This window comes from Aethalodelphis obliquidens, unplaced genomic scaffold (assembly GCF_003676395.1).
Source record: "Aethalodelphis obliquidens isolate GAN/ISIS:26980383/991018 unplaced genomic scaffold, ASM367639v1 scaffold51, whole genome shotgun sequence".
Lineage (NCBI taxonomy): Eukaryota > Metazoa > Chordata > Mammalia > Artiodactyla > Delphinidae > Aethalodelphis > Aethalodelphis obliquidens.
Window position 1 is genome coordinate 8800157 of NW_020837995.1, and position 25596 is coordinate 8825752.

General features: G+C 50.2%; 1 protein-coding gene and 1 long non-coding RNA gene across 2 annotated transcripts in view; one reads left to right on the forward strand and one right to left on the reverse strand.

Annotated features, from left to right (window-relative positions):
- Positions 1 to 25596, reverse strand: part of LOC113608041 (uncharacterized) — a 542162-nt gene that overhangs the window by 342023 nt on the left and 174543 nt on the right. The window lies entirely within an intron of this gene.
- CHAC1 (ChaC glutathione specific gamma-glutamylcyclotransferase 1) lies at positions 10428 to 13185 on the forward strand. The gene is made up of 3 exons (XM_027083941.1): positions 10428 to 11184; positions 11593 to 11628; positions 12062 to 13185. The coding sequence occupies exons 1-3, from the start codon at positions 10963 to 10965 to the stop codon at positions 12461 to 12463; spliced, it is 660 nt and encodes a 219-aa protein (XP_026939742.1). The 5' UTR covers positions 10428 to 10962; the 3' UTR covers positions 12464 to 13185.

Consider the following 25596-nt stretch of genomic DNA (forward strand, 5'->3'; position numbering starts at 1 on the left):
ACAGCTCGACTTCCTGTTTGCGGCCTCCCGACCCCGGCTCACTTCCCGGGCCGGGAAGCCGCCGAAGGCCGCGAGTTTCTCGGAGGCTCCGCGCCCGCTCGGCTCCTCCTCCTGCAGCCCCGAATCCCACCCTCGGCCTGGGAGCCCGCGCCGGGCCGCTGTCGCGGGAAGCCGGCGTAGCTGGCGGGACAGCGGGCGGGACCGCCCGGGCCCCGCTGCCCAGCACCAGGGGGCGCTGCGCGGCCGCGGGGCTGCTCCCGGACCGGGACCACCGTCACCCCGCAAGGCACGGTGTCAGCCCTTCTTGGCCCTGGGGGCCACCGGGACGATTCGGAGAGGGAGCAGCCGGATGCGAGTTCAGTGATAGACTTTGTCGCGCAGAGCTCTCTCCGGCCCCCGGGCCCCTAAGCTGAGGGAGTATACTGGAGAAAGCTCAGAGCGATGCTTTCCCCTAAATATGTTAGAGGGTATCCAGAGAAGCGGCCCATTACCAAATTCTGAGCTGTCGGTGCAGCCAGCGCCCTCCCCACCTCGCGGTCCTCTGCGCCCTCTCATCCCAGCCCTCACCTTGAATGGAAGGGAACCGGGTTTGAGTTGGGAGGCTGAAGCTCCCTTCCAGCACCACCTCTCATTGCTAGGTGACCTGGGACAAGTCCATCCATTTCTTCATTCTTTCCGCACTGATTGAGCACCTTTTAGTATGTCAGGCATTGGCGATGAAACATGGTCTCTGCCCAAGGAAGCTGGCCGTCTAGTTAATTATCTTTAACCTCTCAGAGGATCATAATACTTCTTGCATATTACTATGAGGTTGAAATGAGTTAGTGTATGAAAAACAGTTTGTGAGCAACGAGTCCCCCCCCCCCCCACAGGTTGTTTAATCCTTGTATTTATGCCAGCAAACCACTTTCGGGAGCTTTCACAGTCCAGCTCACAAGATAGGGGTGGGCTAGATAGGAGCTTGGAGTCTGGCCGGATAGTCCCAGCAGTAGCCCTAGGACCAAGAAGGCAGCTGAGATGCCGGCTTGCCTCCACCCTTTCTTCTCTTTGTGTCCCTGTCTTTAAGGAGCACCACTTGTCTAGGTCAACCTCCTCTGATGTGGGGAGTAGTGGAAGGGAGACCCAGGCTGTGGGAAGTGACAGCAGGACCCCAAGTCCTCAAGAGTCCCCATCCCCTTGGAGATCCGCCACAAGTGGCTTTTGGCCCTAGTGGGCTCAGCACGTTCCCTTTATCCCCAAAGACCCTCTCAGGCCATGATGCAGGGTCCAAGAAAAGCCAGCTGCGGCTACAGTCAGACACAGGGTAACTAGCATCTCAGGAGTCTGGATTTAGCAACAGGTCGGCTCTGGGCCCAAGGCTGTCCTGTGTCATGGCACCCCCTGCAGGGCAGAGCCAGAGCCCTGCCAGGCATGGCCAGCTGTCTATCTCCAGTGATCCCTCCTCCTGACTCAGGTTGGAGGCAAAGAAGGCCCTGGGGGTAGGCAGACAGGTGCGTGCCACTGCACCTGTCGGAGGATTGTTTTCCCTTTCCCACAGGGGCAGATGTCTGGGCCAGGCCCGTCCTACTATGCCTGGACTGTTCAGTTTCAGCTCCACCAGTGACTCCCTTCACTCAGGGCGTCCTCTTCTCGCTCTCTGATAAAAGAGATCCAAAAGGTTCTGGGATCTGCCCATTTGCAGTAGGCCCCCGGGGGTGGTGTCCTTGCTGCTGTCATTTAAGGGGCTTTACCTCTTTGGCTCTCAGAGTCTGCCTCCACAGTCAGGCCCATTTTGTGCAGTCATACTTCTCCACATGGGCTGTTTTTCTAGGTTCTCTTCTAAAGCCAGGTCCTACCACACTCCAGCATTTCTGTGGGGTCTGATGTTCGACTTTGACTTCATGGGTCTCCCCTCTGTGCAGCCCTGTCACTCCACTGAAGTGCCCCCCACTGCAGTTCTCAGCCCGGAGCCAGCCACTTCCTGCCCCCACAGACTACGCCTTTCTTTCTCTCTGGAATTGGGAGAGGGGCCCCACCATCCCAATGCTCTGTTGGAGCCCTGGCCCCTCGCCTTCCAGGACCAGGCCTGAGGTCAGGGCGCCCTATCAGCTGTGTCTTCCTCCCTCCTCGGCAACTAGAAATGGGCAAGGAGCCAGATTTTCCCACTATCCCATGCACCCCTCTGCCAGGACGTGAGTGAACCCTTACGGCCCCTGCTTTTGTGGGCAGGGGACCAAGTAGTCTTCCCCCGCTTGGCTCTGGATTCAGTTGGTATAACCAGCAGAGCAGCTGTCTTCTCTTCTCTCCCTCTTCTGAGGTGGACTGTATCAAGGCATTCAGCTACTCCTTCCCATACTTTTGCCAGAGCATTGGTGAGACCTATGTCCCTTTTGCACATGGGCCAAGGACCTGAGGATACATTTATTTCTCAGTGGTTTGCAGGAGATATAGCTCCTCATAGATGGGGATTGTTTTATTTATTTGTTTGTTTATTTTACCAATCCCCCCAAGCATACAAAGAAAATCCCTCTCTTTGCTCAAGCAACTCTTCTATTAATAGTGTGCTCGGATTTCTTTACACTAACAATGAAATATCAGAAAGGGAAAGTTAAAAAAAAGTCCTCTTTAAAATTGTGTCAAAAAAATACCTAGGAATTGAACTTCCCTGGTGGTGCAGTGGTTAAGAATCCACCTGCCAACGCAGGGGATACAGGTTCGAGCCCTGGTCTGGGAAGATCCCACATGCCACAGAACAACTAAGCCCGTGCGCCACAACTAGCTGAGCCTGTGATCTATAGCCCGTGTGCCACTACTACTGAAGCCCATGCACCTAGAGCCTGTGCTCCGCAACAAGAGAAGCCATCGCAGTGAGAAGTCCACGCACTGCAACGAAGAGTAGCCCCTGCTCGCCGCAACTAGAGAAAGCCTGCGCGCAACAACGAAGACCCAACACAGCCATAAATAAATAAATATAAGGTACTTAAAAAAAATACCTAGGAATAAACTTAACTAAGGAGGTGAAAGACCTATATGCTGAAAACTATAAAACATTGATAAAGGAAATTGAAGATGATTCAAAGAAATGGAAAGATATCCTGTGCTCTTGGATTGGAAGAATTAATATTATTAAAATGGCCGTACTACCCAAAGCAATCTACAGATTTAATGCGATCCCTATCAAAGTAACATTTTTCACAGAACTAGAACAAGTAATCCTAAAATTTACATGGAATCACAAAAGACCCAGAATTGCCAAAGCAATCCTGAGGAAAAAAGAACAAAGCTGGAGGCATAACCCTCCCAGACTTCAAACAATACTACAAAGCTACAGTAATCAAAACAGCATGGTTTTGGCACAAAAACAGACATGTAGATCAGTGGAACAGAAAAGAGGGCCCAGAAATAAACCCACACACCTACGGTCAATTAATGTATGACAAAGGAGGCAAGAATATACACTGGAGAAAAGACAGTCTCTTCAGTGAGTGGTGTTGGGAAGGCTGGACAACCACATATAAATCAATGAAATTAGGGACTTCCCTGGTGGTCCACTGGTTAAGTATCTGTCTTCCAACGCAGGGGATGCAGGTTCAATCTCTGGTTGGGGAACTAAGATCCCACATGCCATGGAGCAACCAAGCCTGCATGCTCTAGAGCCCATGTGCCACGACTAGAGAGCCCGCATGCCACAACTACCGAGCCCATGTGCTCTGGAGTCTGCATGCCACGACTAGAGAGAAGCCCGTGTGCCACAATGAAGATCCCACAATTAAGACCTGATGCAGCCAAATAAATAAATTTTTAAAAAATCAATGAAATTAGAATACTGCTTCACACCATATACAAAAATAAACTCAAAATGGTTTAAAGACCTAAATATAAAACATGACATCATAAAACTAGAAGAGAACATAGGCAAAACATTCTCAGACATAAATGATAGCAATATTTTCTTAGATCACGTCTCCAAAGGCAAAAGAAATAAAAGCAAACATAAACAAATGGAACCTAATCAAACTTAAAAGCTTTTGCAGGGACTTCCCTGGTGGCGTAGTGGTTAAGAATCTGCCTGCCAGTGCAGGGGACACGGGTTCGATTCCTGGTCTGGGAATATCCCACATGCCATGGAGCAACTCAGCCCGTGCTCCACAACTACTGAGCCTGCGTTCTAGAGTCCATGAACCACAACTACTGAAGCCTGCATGCCACAACTACTGAAGCCCATGAGCCTAGAGCCCGTGCTCCACAACAAGAGAAGCCACCACAATGAGAAGCCCACGCACTGCAACGAAGAGTAGCCCCTGCTGACCGCAACTAGGGAAAGCCTGCGCACAGCAACGAAGACCCAACACAGCCAAAAAAAAAAAAAAAAAAAAAAATTTATAAAAAGCTGCTGCACAGCAAGGGAAACCATCAACAAAACAAAAAGACAACCTATGGAAGGGGAGAAAATATTTGCAAATAGTGCAACTGCCAAAGGGTTAATATCCAAAATATACAAACAGCTCATATAACACAATATCAAGAAACCAAATGACCCAAACAATAAATGGGCAGAAGACCTAAATAGACATTTTTCCAAAGAAGATATACAGATGGCCAACAAGCACATGAAAAGATGCTCAACGTCACTAATTATTAGAGAAATGCAAATCAAAACCTCAATGAGGTATCACCTCACAATGGTCAGAATGGCCATCATCAAAAAGTCTACAAATAAATGCTGGAGAGGGTGTGGAGCAAAGGAAACCCTCCTACACTGTGGGTGGCAATGTAGATTGGTGCAGCCACTATGGAAAACAGTGTGGAAGTTCCTTAAAAAACTAAAAATAGAGCTACCATATGATCCAGCAATCCCACTCCTGGGCATATATCCGGAAAAAACTAAAACTGTAATTCAAAAGGATACATGCACTCCAATGTACATAGCAGCTCTATTTATAATAGCTAAGACATGGAAACAACCCAAGTGCCCATCAACAGACAACTGGTTTAAGAAGATGTGAGATATATACGTATATATAACACAATGGCATAATAGCCATAAAGAGAATGCAATATTGCCATTTGCAGCAACATGGATGGACCTAGACATTATCATACTAAGTAAGTCAGATAGAGAAAGACATATTATATGATATCACTTATATGTGGAATATAAAAAATAATATAAATGAATCTATATACAAAACAGAAACAGACTCACAGACATAGAAAACAAACTTATGGTTACCTAAGGGGAAAGAAGAGAAATTAGGAGTATGGGATTAAAAGATACAAACTACTATACATAAAATAGGTAACCAACAAGGATTTACTGTATAGCACAAGGAACTATATTCAGTATCTTGTAATAACCTATAATGGAAAATAATCTGAGATATATATATATATATATATATATATACACACACACATAAATAAAACTGAATTACTTTGTTGTACGCCTGAAACTAAAACAATATTGCAAATTAACTATACTTCAATTAAAAAAATAGTGTGCTCGGGGCACACTATCACCTATTCTGCCTTTTAAAAACTCTCATTTAACATCCTATTTGCTGGTACAATCTGTGAATTGTATGGTAAGAATGGAGGGTGAGAGAGCTGTAGGTTTCCACCACCGAATCAAAAATACTTACCCTGGGGGACTTCCCTGGTGGTCTAGTGGTTAAGAATCTGCCTGCCAATGCAGGGGACGCGAGTTCGATCCCTGGTCCGGGAACTCAGATTCCACGTGCTGCCGGGCAACTGAGCCCACATGCAGCAACTACTGAGCCAACTACTCAAGCCACAACTAGAGAGAAGCCCGCGTGCTGCAACGAAAGACCCCGCGTGCTGCGACTAAGACCCAATGCAGCCAAAAATAAATAAATAAATATTAAAAAAGAAATTGAATAAAATGTTTAATACTCAAAAAAAAAAATACCCTGGTCACTTTCCTGACCCACTCGGTTCTTCTGAGCTGTGTCAGACTGAGAGGTCAGGCAAAGGAAAACATGCTCTTCTGTGCATCTCCTCCACTCTCAATCCCCTACCAGCACTACGTCATTTCTGATACCAGACCTGGGGGTTTTCCACACAGCAAACAATTCAGCAACATCAGTTCCGTGTCCTACAATTTAACTCAAGCCTGGCACTATCTGCCTGGAGATAGCATCAGATTCCACAGATCAATCCCACAAGACTGCCCCCACTTCAGATGCCGATTGCAAGTCCAGGTGTTTCCTGTCCTTCTAACTGAATGGCTGTAGATCACAGGTTCCTATGACCCTCTCTTTGGGTTAGATTAATTTGCTAGAATGGATCATAGAACTCAGGAACACAATTTACTACTAGATTACTTGCTTATTAAAAATGATATAACAAAACCCAAATATATACTTACTATAAATCACCATATCACCTTAGACCATGGTAATACCCTGGATAAAAAGGAAAGTGAAACATTTGGAGTAAAAATAATATGGAGCAACATGTATTGAGTGCTCACACATGCCAGGTGCTGGCTAAGGTTTTATTTCCTTCAATCCTCATCAGAACCTACAAAGTAGGTACTGTTATTCCCAATTTGACAGTTAAGAAAACTGAGGACCAGAGACAGGGTGCCTGGGGTCACCCAGATGGTATAAGGTGGAACTAGGCTCAAATCTGGACAAGCTGGGCTTAGAGCCCATGTCTGAGAAGGTTTTCATCCCTCTGGAATCAGCAGCTTCATGAAGCAACTTCATCGTTTAGCTTAACAAATTCGCATGATCCCCTGGCTCCTAAAATGCACCCTTCCCTTGTTTCAGACAGTGGTTCCCACTAACACCAGGAGTTGATTACAGTGACTGGAATGAGGAGGAGGAACAGATCATAAGGAAATTAGAAGTGACCACCTGAAGGGACAATAGGAAAGATTAATTTGGGAAAGTTTCACAGAAGGAAGACGCCATGTGTACATCATGTGCAACTCTGCAAGGTGGAAATGATACTCTCATCACCTCTTGTGAGCTGGCACCTCTGTGGGCATGACACCTGCAGCCCCTCCCTGAGGGGATTTTAGGAGGAAAGATGGGATGGTTGCTGCTGATGTTGGAGAGGAACTGGCTGAGGTGGGTGGTTTACTACCTGGGAGCGTCCCACGGGGAGGGAAGGAGATAGATGTTGGCAAAGATAAGCAAGGAATGGGAACAGGTGAGACAAGTTCCTGGGAAGGTGGCCAAGACCTCAGGGCCAACTTTTGTGCAGATTCCTATTTTGAGAGGGTCAAGGTTGAGCCCTTGTCTCGCAGGATTCCTCCTCCTCTGAACCCCAGGGTGCCCTGGCCTTTTCCAAGAGCTTTACTTCTTCTACCTACCTTTGCAGAGAACCTTCCATGAGCCAGGACTGTGTTGGTTCCCCGGGGCCTTCAAAGATGAAGTCTGCTCTCTGGGAGCTCTCAAGTTCGTGGGAGGTAGGACGTCAAATGCTCATCAACAAGGAGGCTCTGGGGTTGGACTGCCTGCCTTGGGCCCCAGGCTATACAACTTGCTGCTGTGTCACTGTGGCAGGTTACCTAAATTTCCTTTGTTCCAGTCTGCTCATCTGTGAAATGATATTTACCTCACAAAGCAGCGGAGAAGTTTATAATTAGAATGGATGTAAAAGCACTTAGCGAACTGCCTAGCTCATGGTAAGCACTCGATAAATGTTTCTGTTATAAGCATGAAGTGGAAGGGACAGAAGTGAGGTCAGGGGTCTGGGAGCACAGAGGAAGGAGTGCCTAACTCTGCCTGGAGCAAGAGCTGGTTATTGATGACCTCACTAAAGGAGTTATTTAAACCAGGGGCTTTGGTCTAGTTGGGAGGAAGTCAGAGAATGGGCATCTTGAAGATGTTGCCCAGGTGATTCTGATATGCTATCTGCCCCTGAGCCACCAAGAACCATTAGCTACTCTTTAAAAGTAACTCTTTATTGTTAAAAATTACAATTCATAAGCCTTGCAAAATAGAGAAAAGAATCACCATCCCCCAATCCATCTCTCATTAGTATATGATGCCCCATCTTTTTCCTCATGAATTTTGTTTTTTTAATCTTTTTTTAAAAAAATTATTTATTTATTTATTTTTGGCTGCATTGGGTCTTCGTTGCTGCACGAGGGCTTTTCTCTAGTTGTGGCGAGTGGGGGCTACTCTTCGTTGTGGTGTGCGTGCTTCTCATTGCGGTGGTTTCTCTCGTCGCAGAGTACAGGCTCTAGGTGCTTGGGCTTCAGTAGTTGCGGCACGCAGGCTCAGCAGTTGTGGCTCGCGAGGCTCCAGAATGCAGGCTCAGTAGTTGTGGTGCATGGGCTCAGCTACTCCACAGCATGTGGGATCTTCCCGGACCAGGGCTCGAACTCGTGTCCCCTGCATTGGCAGGCTGATTCTTAACTACTGTGCTACCAGGGAAATCCCAATCGTTTTAATTATAGTGCATGTGATAGTTCCTGTTTTGCATTTTTGTCTTACTATGCAATCATAAGCATGTTCACTACATTGTTTTCCTAATGGATTTTTACTTTAAACTGTTTTTCCTAAATATAAGTGGTTTATGTTCTCTTAAAAAATTCCCAGTCTGAATTGGTATAAAAAAGAAAGTGCAAGTCTCAGTAGTCCTACTACCCAGAGATAATCACTGAGCATTTTTATGTGTTCTTCTAGATTTTTTTTTTTTGGAAATAAACACATATATACTTTTTAAGTTTAAAAAGTTATTTTAGGTTATTTTATAATTTGTTTTTCACTTAATTATATATGCATCATAGATAGGTTTCCAAGTCAATAAGTAGTCATACATAATTGTTTCTAATGACTGCACAGATTTAATTTTATGTCTATATCAAATTTATGTAACTACTCATTTATTGCAGGATTTTAAAGTCGTGTATACATGTGTGTGTGTACTTCTCCACCATGTGGATAATTTACTTAAACATTTAGCTATTTTTTGATATTTAAGTAGCATTTCTTCTTTTGTTTTAGCTATAATAAGTAACAATGCATTGAAAAATCTTGAGGAATATGGCTTTTCCCATATTTTGGATAATTTCATGGAGTGGAAGTATTGGGTCAAAGGGCAGGGACATTTTATGATTCTTGATTTGTATCACCAAGCTGCTTTTTCAAAGGGTTGTTTGTGCCAATTCAGATACTTTCAGCAATGTGTTAGTACCAGTTTCTCACCTCCCACGCCACTATCAAAGGTGGTAGATGGAGGGGGGATATTTTCCCTAAGCAGCAAAGAAGGTGGACTAAAGGAGACAGGATAGAGAGAGGAGAAGAGGGGAGAGTGAACATGCGGAATGGAGGGAAGGAGAAAGGAATAACCAGAAACAACCATTTGCCTGTAATTTTTTCCAGTGGGAAAAGTAATTCATGCTCCTTGTAAGAAACCCACTTTTCCATAAATATTTACATTTAATATGGAAAGTCCTCCTCTGGTGACAGGCTCTGCTAACAGTTTATGTATATTATTCCATATTATTTCTTTTACTAATATTAATGTATAACTTGTTTTTAAAGATCTAGCTTCATACTATACACAACATAGTGAAACATTCCTGCTGGAGATTATATCTTAGGCACCTTTGGAATGATTACTTTAAGTGTGCAGATAATTTTTAGTTTAAATATCTAATTAGAATCGAATGAGAAGCAATACTGCCCCTTTTCCCTGCCAGAGGGCTCTCCCTATTCCTCATCAACAGTCCCCTGACCTAAGCAGCAGTCCCTCGGAGCCAGTTCTGCGAGGCCTTCTGCTGCCTCTGTTTCCCTTTCCCCTGGCTGCTGCTTAGGGGGTCAACCCCAGGCGACCTGCGGACCCTCTGTGGGTTGGGAAGCCAGTAGCCAAGGGCGAAGGCCGGTAGCTGCTCACAGCCCTCTGGGGGGCCTTAATTGGGCCCTCCTTGCTCTCCACTTCCAGAGCCTCAGTGCCTAAGATTAACCCAACCATTGTTGCAAAACTCTCCTGTCCAGGCAGAACGAAACCCATCGCCTTGGGGCAGGACTGACCTGACTTTCCTGTCTTTATGGCTTCTCTCCGCAGGTCGGGACACCACTGCCAAAGTGACAACGGCAGTTCCAAGCACTCTGACCGGCTTTTCGCGGAGCCTATTTGGGCTCAGGAAGTCCCACACCTGGCCTGGGGCGTAGCCCTCACGTGACCCGCAAGCTCTGACCGATCGGTCTGACTCAGTCTCTCAGCTTCCGCAGAACACCTTGTGAGCCCCGTGACTCAGTTTCTCCATTTGCTCACGCGCGCCAACAGCGTGAGGCACCTGTGCGGAAGGCGGAGGTGCCTCGGACGCTTCTCCAGAGTTCGTGCTCCCGGACGAAACCCCAGAGACGGTCATTTACGCCGCCCAGAGCCCTCCTTCTGGACGTGTCCTGCACTGGACCTGGTAAAGAGTCCGTGCTGCCTGGGGTGGCAGTGACTCGGCCAGGTGCACTGGCAGGACTGCTTGAGAGACACCCTCCTGGGGCCGGCCCGCCATGGTTCTTGAAGGGCCCAGGCCGTAAAGGGGCTGATGGGGAGACGACCGGTGCCCTCCTCCGTGCCCACTGCCGGCCGCCTGACGCAATCTGGCGCGTCCTTGCTGCACGGCTGAGCTGGGGAAACCTCCCCAGCCGTTGCATCACTCCTGCCAGGTTTGCTACGGAGGTGGAGCCGAACCAATCAGCAGGCGCGCTGGGCCCAGCGCAGGACGCGCAGTTACCCATTCAGGGGGCGGCGCGGTCAACCTGGCAGCAAAATCCTAAGGTGATTGGCCAAAATGGAATTTGCCCCGCCCCAATAACCGCGGCAGCTGGCCGCGGTGGGTGGGGCTTTCCGGCCGGAGGGTTTAAAGGGGACCTCGGATCGGGCAGCGCAGCTGGAGCAGCCAAGCGGTGCCAGGCTAGGTGGGTACGTCCGTGGTCCTTCCGTGCCCGCGTCGGAGACCAGCCCCGGAGGCCGCCCAGGCCAGTCCCTGTGTCCGGCACCATGAAGCAGGAGTCTGCAGCTCAGAACACCCCGCCCGCCTCACCGCCCCCCTCGCAGCACCCCCAGGACGACTGCGACCCCCAAGCGTTGTGGATTTTCGGGTACGGCTCCCTGGTGTGGAGGCCCGACTTCGCCTACAGCGACAGCCGTGTGGGCTTCGTGCGCGGCTACAGCCGCCGCTTCTGGCAGGGAGACACCTTCCATCGGGGCAGCGACAAGATGGTGAGCATCTGCCCATGCCCGGGTGAATGACGGGGGTGGGGACAGGATAGTGGGCACCGCGCTGGTGCCCTGGAATGTCAGGGTCTATCTGGGCAGACGGTGACTCCGTCCCGATGGGGGAAATATGTAAACCTTGCTTACATATTTTGGCTTAAATTTGTGTGCCCAGTGGGTCACTGTGTGATGGCTATAGGCTGATCCTGTGGATCACCGTGTTGATGAATATTTCTGAATATCAATCTGGGCCACTGCCATGTGTCTACTCCTGTTACGTCTATGCATCATCCCCCTGGATGAGTGGGGCTCTCTGAGGCCTGGGACAGAAGGGATACTAAGAGTTTTCTCTACCAATGATGGCAGAGCTCATTTCTAATTTGTTGTTTTTCAAAATCTCTCTTCCCTCCTCAGCCTGGTCGTGTGGTGACCCTCCTTGAAGATCGCGAGGTAAGTGCCAGAGTCAAGAAAGAGACACAGCGTGGAGGGGTGCAGACAGACAGAGCTGTGGCTCCTTGGCTGCAGGCTAGATTAGATGCCCCGCTGGCTGAGGGGAAGGGTGGGTCTAGCTAAGTGCTTCTCATAAGAATCACCTGAGGATCTTGTTAAAATACAGATTTTAATAAGATTTAGAGTGGCCTGAAACTCATTCCTAACAAGCTTACAGGCGATGCCATTGTTTCTCAGACCATACTCTGAGTAGGATTTCTGTTCTTTCTGGGGCTAGACCACCTTACCAGCTCATGTTAAGGGAGGATGAGGGCTTGATATATTGCTACTAGAGGGCTCACCAGCGCTCTGCCCGCCTCCCTTACAAGCACAGTACTGGGGTGGGACCAGAAGGAGCTGTGTGACTGACACCAGTGCCCATGTTTTCTCCTAGGGCTGCACTTGGGGTGTGGCGTACCAGGTGCAAGGTGAGCAGGTGAATGAGGCCCTGAAGTACCTGAATGTGCGGGAGGCAGTGCTTGGCAGCTATGATACCAAGGAGGTCACCTTCTACCCTCAAGATACCCCTGACCAACCACTCAAGGCATTGGCCTACGTGGCCACCCCGCAGAACCCTGGTTACCTGGGCCCTGCGCCTGAGGAGGCCATCGCTACGCAGATCCTGGCCTGCCGAGGCTTCTCTGGCCACAACCTTGAGTACTTGCTGCGCCTGGCAGACTTCATGCAGCTCTGTGGGCCCCAGGCACAGGACGAGCACCTAGCAGCCATCGTGGATGCTGTAGGCACCATGCTGCCCTGCTTCTGCCCCACTGAGCAGGCTTTGGCACTGGTCTGAGGGGCTGAGCCCCTACATGGACACAGGGGCCAGGTCCCCACTCCAGTGCACACAGACGGACTTGATATAGCTGGAGCCCACTGAGAAGACTTGGTGGGCCGACAGGGGCCTCTCTCAAGCCCCTGCCTGTCCGCCAGCCCCCAGATCTCCTCCCTGACACTGACTTACTACTTGAAACTTTATTTATTGCACCATGTTGGTGTGGTGGGCAGGGTGGGGGACCTGCCCTAGATATAGGGGCCCTGCTGAGCGGTGCCCCACCCCAGGCGCCTGGTGCCTGACCAGATTCCCCCCAGTGCTGCTGCTATCCCCATACTACCCAGGCCTCCACCTCCCCAGGGAGCCTCCAAGAGCCTTGACCCTCTGCCCCCCACTCCAGACCTACCATTCCCTAGCCCCAGAAACAACACCCGCCAAAGGTCCCAGCTTGCTGGTGAGGGTAGGAGGGAGTGAGGAGAGGGGGCCCTACAAGAACTGAGGCCCCTGCCAGCCCTGCTCATCCCCCAGGTCCCCAGGGCAGAGCTGGATCTGGAGGCCAGACACAGCTGCTGAGGCTGGGCCTAGGCCTCTTACCCATTTGGCTTTGTTTCCCTGTCCTTCTGTCTGTCTGTCTGGGCCACTCCTGTCTGTCTGTTGGTCTATTTCTGGGAAGCTCATCGGTATAGGCCGTGGCACCTTCCCAGTCTGTCCCATACTATAATCCATAAACTGATCTCATTATCGGTGCTGTGCTGGAATGTGATTCTTTCTTCAGATGGGGGGTTGGGGTGAGTGAGGTGCTGAAGCCCTGGAAGGCTCATAAGAGGGGAAAGGGCTCCCTCTTCATCCCCATGCCTCTGTCCCAGAGAGGGGGCAGCTGAGCAGGCAGGACTACCAGGTTACATCGCTCCTGTGATCGCGATTCACGTCTTAGTGCACACAAAGAATGCCCCCGCTGAGGCATGCAAATTCAGCCTGGGCAGCTCTACTTGGCAGCCCTGTGAGGAGTCCTTGCCACCGACTTGGTACCCGGTGTCTCCTCCCAGCTGCCTTGAAGGGGCTGCCGGGCTTGCAGTTCAGACCAGGTCTTCCTCCAGTTGCAGGGTCAGCAGCTGCCTCTTCCTGACAGTGAGGCTGGACCTCTGGCTTCCTGCTAAAGGAGCCATGTGGGTTAAAGGAGCTTAAAGGGTAAGGTGATGACAACTTGTAAGACCATGCTGACAGTGCAGGCCTGGAGGACCTGGTGGCCCTTTGAATTCCGAGGTCTAGGTGCTCATTCTTGCCTCCTGTGCCTGTGGTGTGGGCTGTGCCTTCTCCGTTACCCTGACCCACCAGGACTCAAGCCCACGATGGGATGAGTTGCCGGGCACCCTGTGGATTGCTGCTTGTTCCCCATCTGCCTGCCCCTGGCTACTCTTCTGTCACCCTGGCCCTCCAGGTGCAAATCCCAGCCCTCAAGGTCTCAGTCTGGCCCTGGGCTCCTCAACTGGGAGTGGCCCCTCAGTGGATTGAGCCTTTACTCCTGAACCTGCAGAATGGGTGCAGGGCTTTTGCAGCAGTAGAGCCTGACTCCAATCCAGTCCACCCCTCACTTGCCCAGTGCCGTCCAGAAAAGTATTCAGCCTCTGAGACTCAGTTTACACTGGGACGCTGTTTGGTATGTGTTGCTGCCCCTCTTGTTGTGGCTGGTGTCCTGGTTTGGTCTGGGTGTCCCCAGCAGGGTCAGCTCCGACCAAGCTGAGTGGTCCTTGTGCCTGGGGAGGGTGCCCATTTGTTGGCAGCCTCATGTCTTGGCCATTGATGGGAAAAGTGTGGAGTCCAGCCAGGTTCTTCTGGGAGCTCGGTAGGACAACACATCCGGAGGAGGCAGCGGGTGGCAGGGAGCCCTGGACAGCCGCCTCCTATGCCACGGCAGGGCCAGACAACCAGTCTGGGTGCTCAGAGCAGAGCCATGCTCTATATGAATGGCGCTGGGGGTTCGGAAGTTTGCTTGCCAGCTGCACATGGGCTCGCATACTTCAAGCCATTCATTCAGCAGGTATTTACTAAGCTGCTGCTACGTGCCAAGCACTGATCTAGGCACTGGGGATAGAGCAGAGAAGAAATCCTCCTCCTCAAGGAACTTTGAATCGTGACCATTCAGCAGGAAAAGTGTCATGGTGGGAATAGGGCACTCAGCTTAGAAAGGGCTCTTGACCCTGAGAGGTTGAGGGAGGTCAGGGTAGGCTTTCCAGGGGAGAGAATGATGGGGCTGAGAGGGGGTCTCTAGAGATCAGAGGCACGGAACAACTTGTACCAGAGGCGGGTGCAAGGTCAGACCAGCTGGGACAGAGTGGCATGGGGAAGGGGACATGGGGCGGGACAGGTGGCAGGACCTCATCCTGCTGGCTGCTCTGGTGAGCTGTGCTGTGGAGGAGGCATTCCTCTTGCGTCGCTGGGGGCCCCTGTGGATTCTGAGTGGGGAAAAGACTGCTTAAAAAGGAATACTGGCTGCTGTGTCAGATTTGAGGAGGAAGGTCAAAGGCCAGGGAGAGGGGAGGTGGCCTGAGCTGAGGGGTGCAGTGGGAATGGACAGGAGGATGGATCTGAGAGCGATTTAGGGAGTGAGGTCGGCAGGATTGGTTGTGGCTGGTTGATGAGGAGAGTGCGGATGAGGGTAGAGGGCCAGGGTTCCTGGTGCAGAGGCAGAGCTGGAAAGGGTGCAGGTGGAGGTCTGTCCTGTGTGAGAGTGTCTGCCCTGCGGGGGCCTGTGGGGCAGTGGCATCCACTGGATGTTCAGGAGCAGCTGGATACGGGGGTCTGGGACTCAGGAGAGTACTATGGGCTGGAGTTAGAGGTGTGGGAGCCACACCCATCAAGACGGTCCTTGAAGACCTGGGAGTGGAGAGAAAAGAGAACGCGGCCCAGTCCAACCCTGAGGCCCCCCAGCCCTGGTGGGGTGAGCGAAGCAAGAAGAGTTGGGAAGGGCTTCCCTGGTGGCGCAGTGGTTGAGAATCTGCCTGCTAATGCAGGGGACACGGGTTCGAGCCCTGGTCTGGGAGGATCCCACATGCCGCGGAGCAACTAGGCCCGTGCGCCACAACTACTGAGCCTGCGCATCTGGAGCCTGTGCTCCACAATAAGAAAGGCCATAGTGAGAGGCCCGTGCACCGCGATGAAGAGTGGCCCCCGCTTGCCACAACTAGAGAAAGCCCTCGCACAGAAACGAAGACCCAACACAGCAAAAATAAATAAATAAATAACTAAACTCCTACCCCCAACATCTTCTTTAAAAAAAAAAAAAAGAGCTGGGAACAAGCAGCTGGAGAGGCAGGAGGAGAAACAGGAAAGCGTGGTTTTCCGTGAGCCAGGGTCACGCTGCTGAGATGCTAAGGAAAACAAGGACACAGGAGTGTCCACTGGATGAAATGCCAGGCAGTCCTCAGTGGTCTCAGTGAGTGCAGTTTCAGGATCAGTGATGGGAAACCACAAGGTAGGGCTGAGAAGCTAGTGGGAGGAAAGTAGATCTCAAGAAAGTTGGCTGCTAAGAGGAGAGAGAAGCAAAGGGGTAACTGAAGGTGTGGGGAGGGAGTAGGAGTCTCAGGACCCCAAGAGCTTTTGTTGATGTGTGATATAGCGATTGACAACATTTAGTGTATTAGGAATTGAGAAGTTTAAAACATATTTATCAATTAAATTTAAAACATAAATCCATTATATATTAACATATTTTAAAGAAAAATGATTCTATTTTCCAGAACAAATTTAGTGAAAGGAGTGGCATTGTTTTATTTTTTATTTATTTATTTTTTTGCGGTACGCGGGCCTCTCACTGCTGTGGCCTCTCCCGTTGCGGAGCACAGGCTCCGGATGCGCAGGCTCAGTGGCCATGGCTCTCGGGCCCAGCCACTCCGCAGCATGTGGGATCTTCCCGGACCGGGGCACGAACCCGTGTCCCCTGCATCGGCAGGTGGACTCTCAACCACTGCGCCACCAGGGAAGCCCCTGTTTTATATTTTTAATGTCTGACTTTAATAGAAGCAGTTGGATTCTCAGCTGTTTCTGCATTCCTTCTGTGGCAAATTCATATATAGTTCTGGAAAACTCCATTGTACACTTGGAGTCAGTTCTTGGAGGAAGTGTTAGACTTTACCTTGTAGGGAAGTTGAGTTCTGTGGTGATGTTTTAAATTTTTCATGTGTTTTTCCTCCCACAAAAGGGTCTTTGTTTGTTTTTGTTCTTTTTGTTTTGTCTGCTTGTCAAGCAGACAAGTGTTGTGTTCAGGTCTGGGCTTAAGGAGGCTTGTGCTGGTGGCAGGGGAAGGCCGCAAGACGGGCAGGTGCTGGGGAGGCATGAACTAAAAGCAGGAGCAGGGAACATGGGGACGTTGCCTGGCAGCCAGTTGAAAACGGGGGACAGGCAGGAGGGAGGAGACTGGGGAACCCCAGGGTTTTGCCGAGAGGGGGCATAAACAGTTCAGGGGCGTGTGGGCAAACACCACTCCGGCCTCTGAGCACCTTTCTAGGGCTGACAGACTCGTAGGGGTTCTCCAGGTTGCCCCCCACTGGGTTCCAGGAAGGACCACGTTCCCCTGAGGGCTGTCGTTCCCCTGAAGACAGTGGTGGCAGAGAACCAAAGGGTGTGGGGAGATGGACCTCAAAAGGGGGAGACCCTGTCTTTCCCCAGGCCTGGCTCTGAGGAGGGTCAGGGTGCTCCAGGGCCAGGTTGGGGGGGGCCCTGTCACAAGGAGAGTGTCCCTGAGGGGCAGGCTCAAAGCAGGAGGGTCAGCCTCCTGCCCCACAGCTAGGGTGACCATATATCCCAGTGTGCCCAGGAGGGGCCTAGTTTACTCCTGTTGTCCTGAGGTAATTATTACTTTCACTCTCAAAAGCCTCGAGGTTTGGAGTGTTTAAATGGCATGGTGTCTGTGGAAACTGGAACCGAGCAGGATTGTTTTTTTTTTTTGGCTGCGCCATGCGTCATGCAGGGTCTCAGTTCCCCGACCAGGGATCGAACCCCTGACCCCTGAGGTAGAAGCGTGGAGTCTTTACCACTGGACCACCAGGGAAGAGGGCCAGGGAAGTCCCCGAGCAGGATTGCTTTATCTGGCGCCTGTCAGAAGAGGCTGACTAAAGCCTCTGACCACACCTGCCCTCTGCCCTCCTTGCCCTGTTCCTGGGCCCTCAACCCCTGCCCAGGGGCCCGTGGAGGCCGCTCCCTTCTTCCCTTCCCGGGTGCCTTTGGAGAGTCCTGCCAGGCCTGCCCTTCCCGGTTCAGGCCCGTCCGGGGCATTTCCCTGGGCTGTGAGGGAGAGCGGACACACCCTGAAGGCTCCACCACCACGCCGCTCTCCTGTCACCGGCCCAACCCCTCCAAGAAGGAGAGGGCACCACGCGCGTCCGCGCCCTCCCCCTGCTGTGCCCGCCCCTCCCGCTTCATCTGGGGACCCTGGCCCGCAGGCGCCCCTCCGGCTCGGCGGCTCCCCGGTCCTTCCCACCCCCCAGGAAGGTAGAGCCCGGGGTGAGCGCTCCCCTCACCAAACCTTAAACGTGGGCCCAGTCTGCTTCCTCAAACCTTCAGGCGTTCCGCTGCCTTACCGGACCTTGGGGCTCCCTGTCCCGTCCTACCTCCCCCGCCCTAATGCTCACCCTCTTTCCCTGGACGACAGTCATGCCCTCCAAAGGGATCCGCCTTCCCCAGTTTGGTGCCCTCCCGGATATTTATTTCCTACAAAATGTAAAATGCAACTCGGCCCCCGGCGCCTGCTCTCCCCTCCCGCCTCGGCCTCGCGCTCCCCCCGCCACGCCCCTCCATCCCGCCGCCTGCCTGCTGTCTCCTCCCACCTCGGGCTATTTTTGGTCACCAAGGCTTTGCTCCTACTCTTTTCCCCCTGCTAACCACTTTGCCCAGCCCTCTCACATCTTTCCGAACTCAGCGTCGGCCTTGTGCCTGCATAAGCTGCTGTGGACCTGGGCTGGGGCTGGCTGGTGCCCCCCCCCCGCCCCCCTCCCGTTTTGAGCCCAGCCCGTCGTATTGACGTGATCTGCTTGCAGATCTGTCCCCACTAGGCTCAGCACGCCCCCCCCTTCCCCAGGGCAGGAACTGAATGTCGCCCAGCTCGTTGCCCAGCTCTGGGGCCCCACGGGAACTCAGAGGACCTATGGGGAACCGGGTTTAATGAGACACCCCTTATGAACGCAATGTCACGTTTCCCCTTGGAGGGAAAGGACCCATGGAAACCTGTCACCACCAAGGGAGAGTGCCAAGCCGCGTCCTCGGGCTAATATTCAAAGTGAATGTTTCTGTGCACAGCCCAGGAATGTGGGACTGGGAGCCACCGGGGTGAGGGCAGACCCAGCACGTGCCTGACTGGGGCAGTACTGACCCACCCTGGGCTGCCCCCTCTCAGGCCCTCCGTTGGTCTGAGAGAGGTCAGGCCCTAAACACACACCAGAGGAAGGGCCACCCTTTGGCAGGCATGTCAGGGGCAGGGTCGATGCCCTTGCTAGTCCTCCCTGCTCTGGGTGCTAAGTTGCAGGGCTGTTTGTGCCTGTCTCATGGGGTGGTGCTCCCTATCCCCACGGGAGGGGAGCTGGACCCTCCTGGGAACAACCTGAGGGTGCTGGTGACTGGGGGAAGAAGGGGACAGTAATGTACCCACCTGCGGCTTCCCCCCTGCTGCAGTCAAAGACTCCTGCCAGGCACAGCCCCTCCTGGGGCTGTCATGTCCACGCCAGGTCAGGAGGGTGGCTCTGGCTGGGAGGATGCTGAGTCCGTGGCAGTGAAAGCTGCTCACGTGGGGTAACCGAGTCATCCATCCACAGGAGTAGGTCCTCACCCGTGGAGGTTTCCATAAGGAAGGGAGACCAAGTTCCTGCTCACAGGCTACTTGTACGGACCTGACAGAAGCCTGCAAAATGCCTGCAACATGCAGGGTGACTTCTTGCTTTGTCTTGCACCCTCCATTCCCCCACCCTGAAAGCCTCTTCCCTGCCAGCTCTGGCCTGGCTAATTCATCACTCAGACTTCAGCACTCAGTTGAGATGTCCCTCCTCCGGGAAGCCTTCCCTGAACCTTCTCTACCCGACCACCAAGGCCTGGCTTTGGGGCCCTGCTACGCATCTCTGACATCTCTGCTTTTTATCTTGCAGATCTGATGGCACTGTGTTCGTTGTTGGCCTCCCAGTGGACTGTGGGCCCTTGAGGTGCTTCCCAGAGCCTTCACACAGTAGGTGCTCACATTGTGTTTGTTGAACGAAAGCCCACACACTCAGCAAGAAGCAGGCACTGGCGAGGGGAGGATGGGGACTGCGGAGGGCATTCTGTGCTCTCTCCTCACAAAAGGGACTATGCAGCAGAGGTGGGGGCCTGGGGGGGCGCAGGGGAGGGGAGGAGGCGGACCTACCATGACTACCGCCACCCCAAATCTGCCAGGGCTTCATACCCTGGTCAGGACATTGAACTGCTGTTCAGATGCAAAGAACGAGCACTGGGCTGGGATCCAGAGGTTCCAGTCCTGTTTTAAGTCTGTGTCTTAGACAAGGCACTTTTCTTCTCTCTGGGCCTCTGTCTCCTCAAATGTAAAATGAAGAGCTGCACCAGAAACCTGCTCCCATCCAGTTCCAGTGGCTCCTCTTTTTCAGGAGGGACATGAGCTTGGGGTCGGAGGGACTGAGCTCAAGAACCAGGGCTCCACGTATCCTGTGAGTCCTTGGCCAGGTTATTTAATATCTCTGAGCTGCAATTTCTTCATCTTTAAAGCAGGAATGATAATCATAACTATCTCTTAGATTCTTGGGATTAGATGTGCTATCAGGTGAAAGACTCATATACTTTATTTATTTTAAAATATTTATTTAGTTTGGTTGTGCCAGGTCTTAGTTGCGGCCTGTGGACTCTTAGTTGCGGCATGCATGCGGGATCTAGTTCCCCAACCAGGGATCGAATCCAGGCCCCCTGCATTGGGAGTGCGGAGTATTACCCACTGGACCACCAGGGAAGTCCCTATGTAATTTAAAGCACTATGTGAATGTTGGTTATTGTTTAACACTATTATTTTTCACCAGCACCTAATTAGTTACTGGATTATCTCTAACCTCACTAGAGTGTAATCTCCACAAGGGTCAGAGCCAGCACCTCCCTGTTCATTGCTGTGTCTTTGGTGCCCAGCACTGAGCCTGGCTTATCTCAGGCCCTCAAAAAATATTTGCTGGCCAAATAAATGGGTAAATGAAGTTGGTTGAATGACTGTATGAATGAACTCTATTCACTTAGCAGAGCACTGAGGGCAAATCAGGTTGATGGGTAGAAGGAGAAAGGGAAAAGGGGGTGGAGGCAGAAGAGGAAGGGGGTGCTCCCTGGGCTGCCCCACTCTGCTGTGTTGGGGAGGGTGGATGAAGAAAGGCAGGAGGAGGAATGACAAAAAAAAAACAAAAACGTGGGGCCATGAGAACAAGGCCACACAGTTCTGCTGGGTGCCTTGCCGGTGGCCTCTCCAGATGAGCCCTCTCCCTGGTCAGTGCCCACCTCCACCTCTCACAGCTCCTGCCCCGCCAGCAAGTGGGGAAAGGGACGAGAAAGGAGGACTGAATGAAAGCCAGGCCATTGTGGTTTGTTTACCAATAGCACAGTCCTCCTGGGTCATGATACAGCCAGCAGCATCTGACCCAGCTAAATATATCTCCTCTGCTGGCCTGGACCACACAGCCAGCTCCTGAAGGCCAGGGACCACCCGCTCTTCCCTCTGGCTTGGGCCCTGGGCCTCCTCCTGACCTTTGAGCTCTGTGTCCCCAGGGAGCCAATGGCTAATCAGGTCCCAAACCAAATGCAATTGCTGGCTGAACCCAGGAGGACAGTTTCATCTGGACAGACTCAGGGGACTTAGGGGGGGAAAGTCCAAAATTTCCAGCAATAGGAAACCAAATGACCCATCTCCCTTCCATGGCATATTTGAGTAATTAAGAATGTTTAGGAAGAATATTTATTAATGTTCAGAAAACATTTTACTCTTTTTACAGTATTCCTTAACATTAGTGTGTAAGTGAAAAAAAAAAGCATACAAAGTTAGACACATAGTATGAATACAATCATGTATTTAAAAGGCATAGAAATATGTCTGGAAGGAATTACCAGAAACTGTCAACACAGTTTGCCTCCCAGGAGGGGAATTGGGGGCCAGGGGAGGGGATGGAAGAGAGACTTTTTATTCTTATGCCCTTTTGTATGTTTTTGATTTTGAACTGTGCAAATTTATTACTTATTCATAAGTCAGTCAAATATGTAATAAAATGCAGATCTGAAAAAGAAAAGGCCTGGGCACAAAGAGGCTCTGGACATCCCCTCAGAGGTTAAGAGCACTGATTTGGGTGGTGGGCCATGCAGGGTGCTCCCTTTTCTACCCAGAGTTAAAGCTGGCCCCAGGCCCAGGTAAACCGGAACACCAGGCTTGCAAACTGGAGCAGATATTGATGCTCAGAAAAGACATACCTGCCTTAAAATATCTCTCCATAGTGTCTGAAATTCCAGTCCATGCCCTTCCCTGAAGTACAGCTTCTCTAAAGTCCCCTTGAAATTATTAAGGTGTATTGGGGGGATGCTACCATTTTATCATGAGAACTGAATTGAAATCCGAAGACACATTGTAAGAAAGCTTTCGTTGTGGGAAATATCTTACTTTCTTCTTGCTTCTGAGTGTTTTCTAAATTTCCCTTAAAAGCATACTTCTTGGACTTCCCTGGTGGCGCAGTGGTTAAGAATCCGCCTGCCAGTGCAGCGGACACGGGTTCGATCCCTGGTCCAGGAAGATCCCACATGCCACGGAGCAACTAAGCCCGTGAGCCACAGCTACTTAGCCTGCCCTCTACAGCACGCGAGCCACAACTACTGAGCCCGCGTTCTGCAACTACTGAAGCCCACGCGCCTAGAGCCTGTGCTATGCAACAAGAGAAGCCACCGCAGTGGGAAGCCTGCGCACTGCAACGAAGAGTAGCCCCCTCTTGCCCCAACTAGAGAAAGCCCGCGTGAAGCAAGAAGACCCAACTCAGCCAAAAAAAACCCCACACTTCTGTTCTTTTTTTTTTTTTTTTGTGGTACGCGGGCCTCTCACTGCTGTGGCCTCTCCCGTTGCGGAGCACAGACTCTGGACGCGCAGGCTCAGTGGCCATGGCTCACGGACCTAGCCGCTCCGTGGCATGTGGGATCTTCCCAGACCGGGGCACGAACCCATGTCCCCTGCATCGGCAGGCGGACTCTCAACCACTGCACCACCAGGGAAGCCCCACACTTCTGTTCTTAAAGTGCTTGTTATAATTATATATCAAATAACACATGATCATAGTAGAAAGTTTGGAAAATACAGAATGGTATAAAGAATTAAAATTCATTCATAATTCCTCCATCCAGGAAAGTTTGCATCCTTCTATTCCTCTTTCTTACTACTCTATTAAAAAACCTACATATGTACATATGTAGGTAAAAAATAAACTTCAGTTATTTTGTGTCCTACTTTTTCACCTAAGATTAAATTGTGAGCATTTTTTCCTATGTCATCAGATATTCTTAAAGATATGATTTTTAATGGCCACCTAATAGTTCAACATAGTGATGTACAAAATTTATTCAACCCATCCTATATTGTTTCCATTTGGGTTGTTTCCAATATTTTGCTAGGTTGTTATGCTGCCATGAAACCTTTGTTTTAGTTGCGTTTAACAGAAAATCCAGTTCCAGTGGGCTCAAGCCATGGACTTATTGGTGAAACTCAAAAGTTATGAGGGGGCTTCCCTGGTGGCGCAGTGGTTGAGAGTCCGCCTGCCCATGCAGGGGACACGGGTTCGTGCCCCGGTCTGGGAGGATCCCACGTGCCGTGGAGCGGCTGGGCCCGTGAGCCATGGCCGCTGAGCCTGCGCGTCCGGAGCCTTTGCTCCACAACGGGAGAGGCCACAACAGTGAGAGGCCCGCGTACCACAAAAAAAAAAAAAGTTATGAGGAACGGAACTTCTGACAAGGCTCAGTCTGGGCTCCTGCTCCATTATCCAAGGTTCAAAGTTGAGAAGCCTTGCCCTACAGCAAACTTGATTATTCCCTGAAAATAGATCCCTGAAACTAGAGTGGCTGGGTCAAAGGCATGGATATTTCTAAAATTCCTGACACAGATTGTCAGATTGTCCCACACAAGGCCCTAACACTTTACATTCCCACCCTGGATCTGGGTGTGTGAGGCCTAAAGCTTATACAATTTGGGAAAGCCCTCTTTAAGAAAAAGAATACAAAATTAAGCACAAAAGTGAATATTTAGAATAGAAAAAGAAAAAGCTTACAAATACCTCAAAAATCATAAAATATCATTATTATTTATCAATAGATTGAAACATATGAAACTGCCATATTTGTAGATTAAAAAGCAATTTTATGTTGTTCAACCTAAAACTTTTCCTGTATATTTTTGGCTGCATCTCCTTTGTTTTCTTAACAACTTCACTGAAATATAATTCATGTACCATACGATTCACCTTTTAAAGTGTACAATTCAATGGCTTTTACTACATATTCACAGAGGTATGCAGCTATCACCACAATCAATTTTATAACATTTTTATTAGTCCACAAAGAAACCTCACACCCTTTACTTCTTATTACCCAATCCCCCAACCCTATGCAACCACTAATTTACTTTCTGTCTCTATAGATTTGCCCATTCTGGACATTTCATAATCATATAATACCTGGTCTTTTGGTGTTTGGGTTCTTTCACTTAACATAATGTTTGCAAGCTTCATCCTATTTGTAGCACAAATCAGTACTTCATTCCTTTTTATTGCTGAATAACATTCCATTGTATGGATATACCACATTTTATCTGTCCATTCATCAGTTGACGGACATTTGCATTGTTTCCGCCTTTTGACTCTTGTGAATACTGCTATGAAGATTCATGTCTAAGTTTTCTTGTAGACATGTTTTCATTTCTCTTGGGTACACCTGGAAGTGGAATTGCTGGGTCATATTGTTAGGGTTCTCCAGAGATACAAAACCAATAGGAGAGATAGACAGATAGATAGATAGACAGATAGATAGATAGATAGATAGATAGATAGATGATAGATAGGTAGATGATAGCTAGATAGATAGAAATAAATTGGTTCATGTGACTATGGAGGCTGACAGGTCCCAAGGTCTGCAGACCTGCAGGATGAGTCTGCAAGCTGGAGAACTAGGAGAGCCAGTGGTGTAGTTTGGTCCAAAGCCTAGCAGGAAGAGCCGCTGTTTCAATTCCAGCTTGAAGGCAGGAGAAAGGCAATGTTCCAGTTTGAAGGCAGTCAGGCAGGAGGACTTCTCTTACTGGAGGGAGTGTCAGCCATTTTATTCTATTCAGGTCTTCAGTTGATTGGAGGAGGCCCACTAGCATTAGGGAGAGCCATCTGCTTTACTCAGTCTACTGACTTAAGTGTTAATCTGATCCAAAAAACTCACAGAAACACCCAGAACAATGTTTGACCAAATGTCCGGATACTCTGTGGCCCACTTAAGTTGATACATAAAATTGCAGTAACAGTGTATGTTTAACTTTTTCAGGGACTGCCAAACGGTTTTCCCAGGCACCTGCAGCATTTTACGTTACCACCAGCAATGAATGATTGCAATTTCTCCATATCTTCGTTAACACTTACTATTACCTTTTTTAAAAAAATAAATTTATTTATTTAATTTTTGGCTGCATTGGGTCTTTGCTGCTGCATGCAGGCTTTCTCTAGATGCTGAGAGCAGGGGCTACTTTTTGTTGCGGTGCGCAGGCTTCTCACTGTGGTGGCTTCTCTTGTTGCAGAGCACGGGCTATAGGTGCGTGGGCTTCAGTAGTTGCGGCACACGGTCTTCAGTAGTTGTGGCTCATGGGCTCTAGAGTGCAGGCTCAGTAGTTGTGGCACACGGGCTTCGTTGCTCCATGGCATGTGGGATCTTCCCGGACCAGGGCTCGAACCCATGTCCCCCTGCATTGGCAGGCGGATTCTTAACCACTGTGCCACCAGGGAAGCCCTATTACCATTTTTATTGTAGCCATCCTAGTGGGTGTGAAGGGCTTCAAGAAATAATATTGCAATTTCACTTTCTATAGAAAGAATATAAAGAAAATGTAGTATAGTCTTTTTTTTTTTTTTTTTTTTTTCGGTACGCGGGCC

Bases quoted from the DNA above. Each gene is read 5' to 3' on its own strand.
- CHAC1 (XM_027083941.1), top strand. From the start codon at position 10,963: ATGAAGCAGGAGTCTGCAGCTCAGAACACCCCGCCCGCCTCACCGCCC. The intron at 11,185-11,592 runs GTGAGCATCTGC...TTCCCTCCTCAG, and splicing joins ATCGGGGCAGCGACAAGATG to CCTGGTCGTGTGGTGACCCT. The intron at 11,629-12,061 runs GTAAGTGCCAGA...GTTTTCTCCTAG, and splicing joins CCCTCCTTGAAGATCGCGAG to GGCTGCACTTGGGGTGTGGC.